The sequence below is a fragment of the Gregarina niphandrodes genome, assembly GCF_000223845.1.
Source record: "Gregarina niphandrodes unplaced genomic scaffold scaffold00152, whole genome shotgun sequence".
NCBI lineage: Eukaryota > Apicomplexa > Conoidasida > Eugregarinorida > Gregarinidae > Gregarina > Gregarina niphandrodes.
The window spans coordinates 2,711-3,138 of NW_011645915.1; the positions used below are offsets into that span (position 1 = coordinate 2,711).

Genomic DNA, 428 nt, shown 5'->3' on the forward strand with positions numbered 1-428 from the left:
TCCACGACCTGACACAACACGCCGCCTATAGCGTATCCGCTAGCGTCGGTGTTGAGAACCAACTGGCCTTCCGGTCTTAGTGGTTGCAGGGGTTCAGCGCCTACTACGAGGTTCTTTAGTTCCTGGAATGCCGCCTCATGGTGGTCCTCCCATATGAAAGGTAGGGTCTTGTGTGCATTCATCAGTTCTTGTAGGGGTTGTACCTCGTCGGAGAACGCGGGTACGAACCGTCTGTGAAACGAAAGTAAGCCAAGTAGTGACCTTAACTCTTTGAAGTCTTGCGGAGCGCGCATTTTCTGGAGAGCTTGGAGCTTCCCCCTCTGCGGTAAAATACCGGTCGTCCCTACTGAGTGTCCGAGTAGGTTCACTCTATCCCGCAGCCAGTCGCATTTCTTCAGCTTTAGGTAGAAGCCGTTAGTACGACATAT

The 428-nt window shown here is 52.6% G+C and overlaps 1 protein-coding gene across 1 annotated transcript; it reads right to left on the minus strand.

The window, feature by feature from the left end:
- Positions 1-104: 104 nt before the first annotated feature.
- On the minus strand, positions 105-293 carry GNI_214570 (hypothetical protein; the record flags this gene model as incomplete). Its single annotated transcript, XM_011135551.1, has 1 exon — positions 105-293. A coding segment is annotated over one exon (189 nt), but the record flags the coding sequence as incomplete, so codon positions are not given.
- Positions 294-428: the final 135 nt, after the last annotated feature.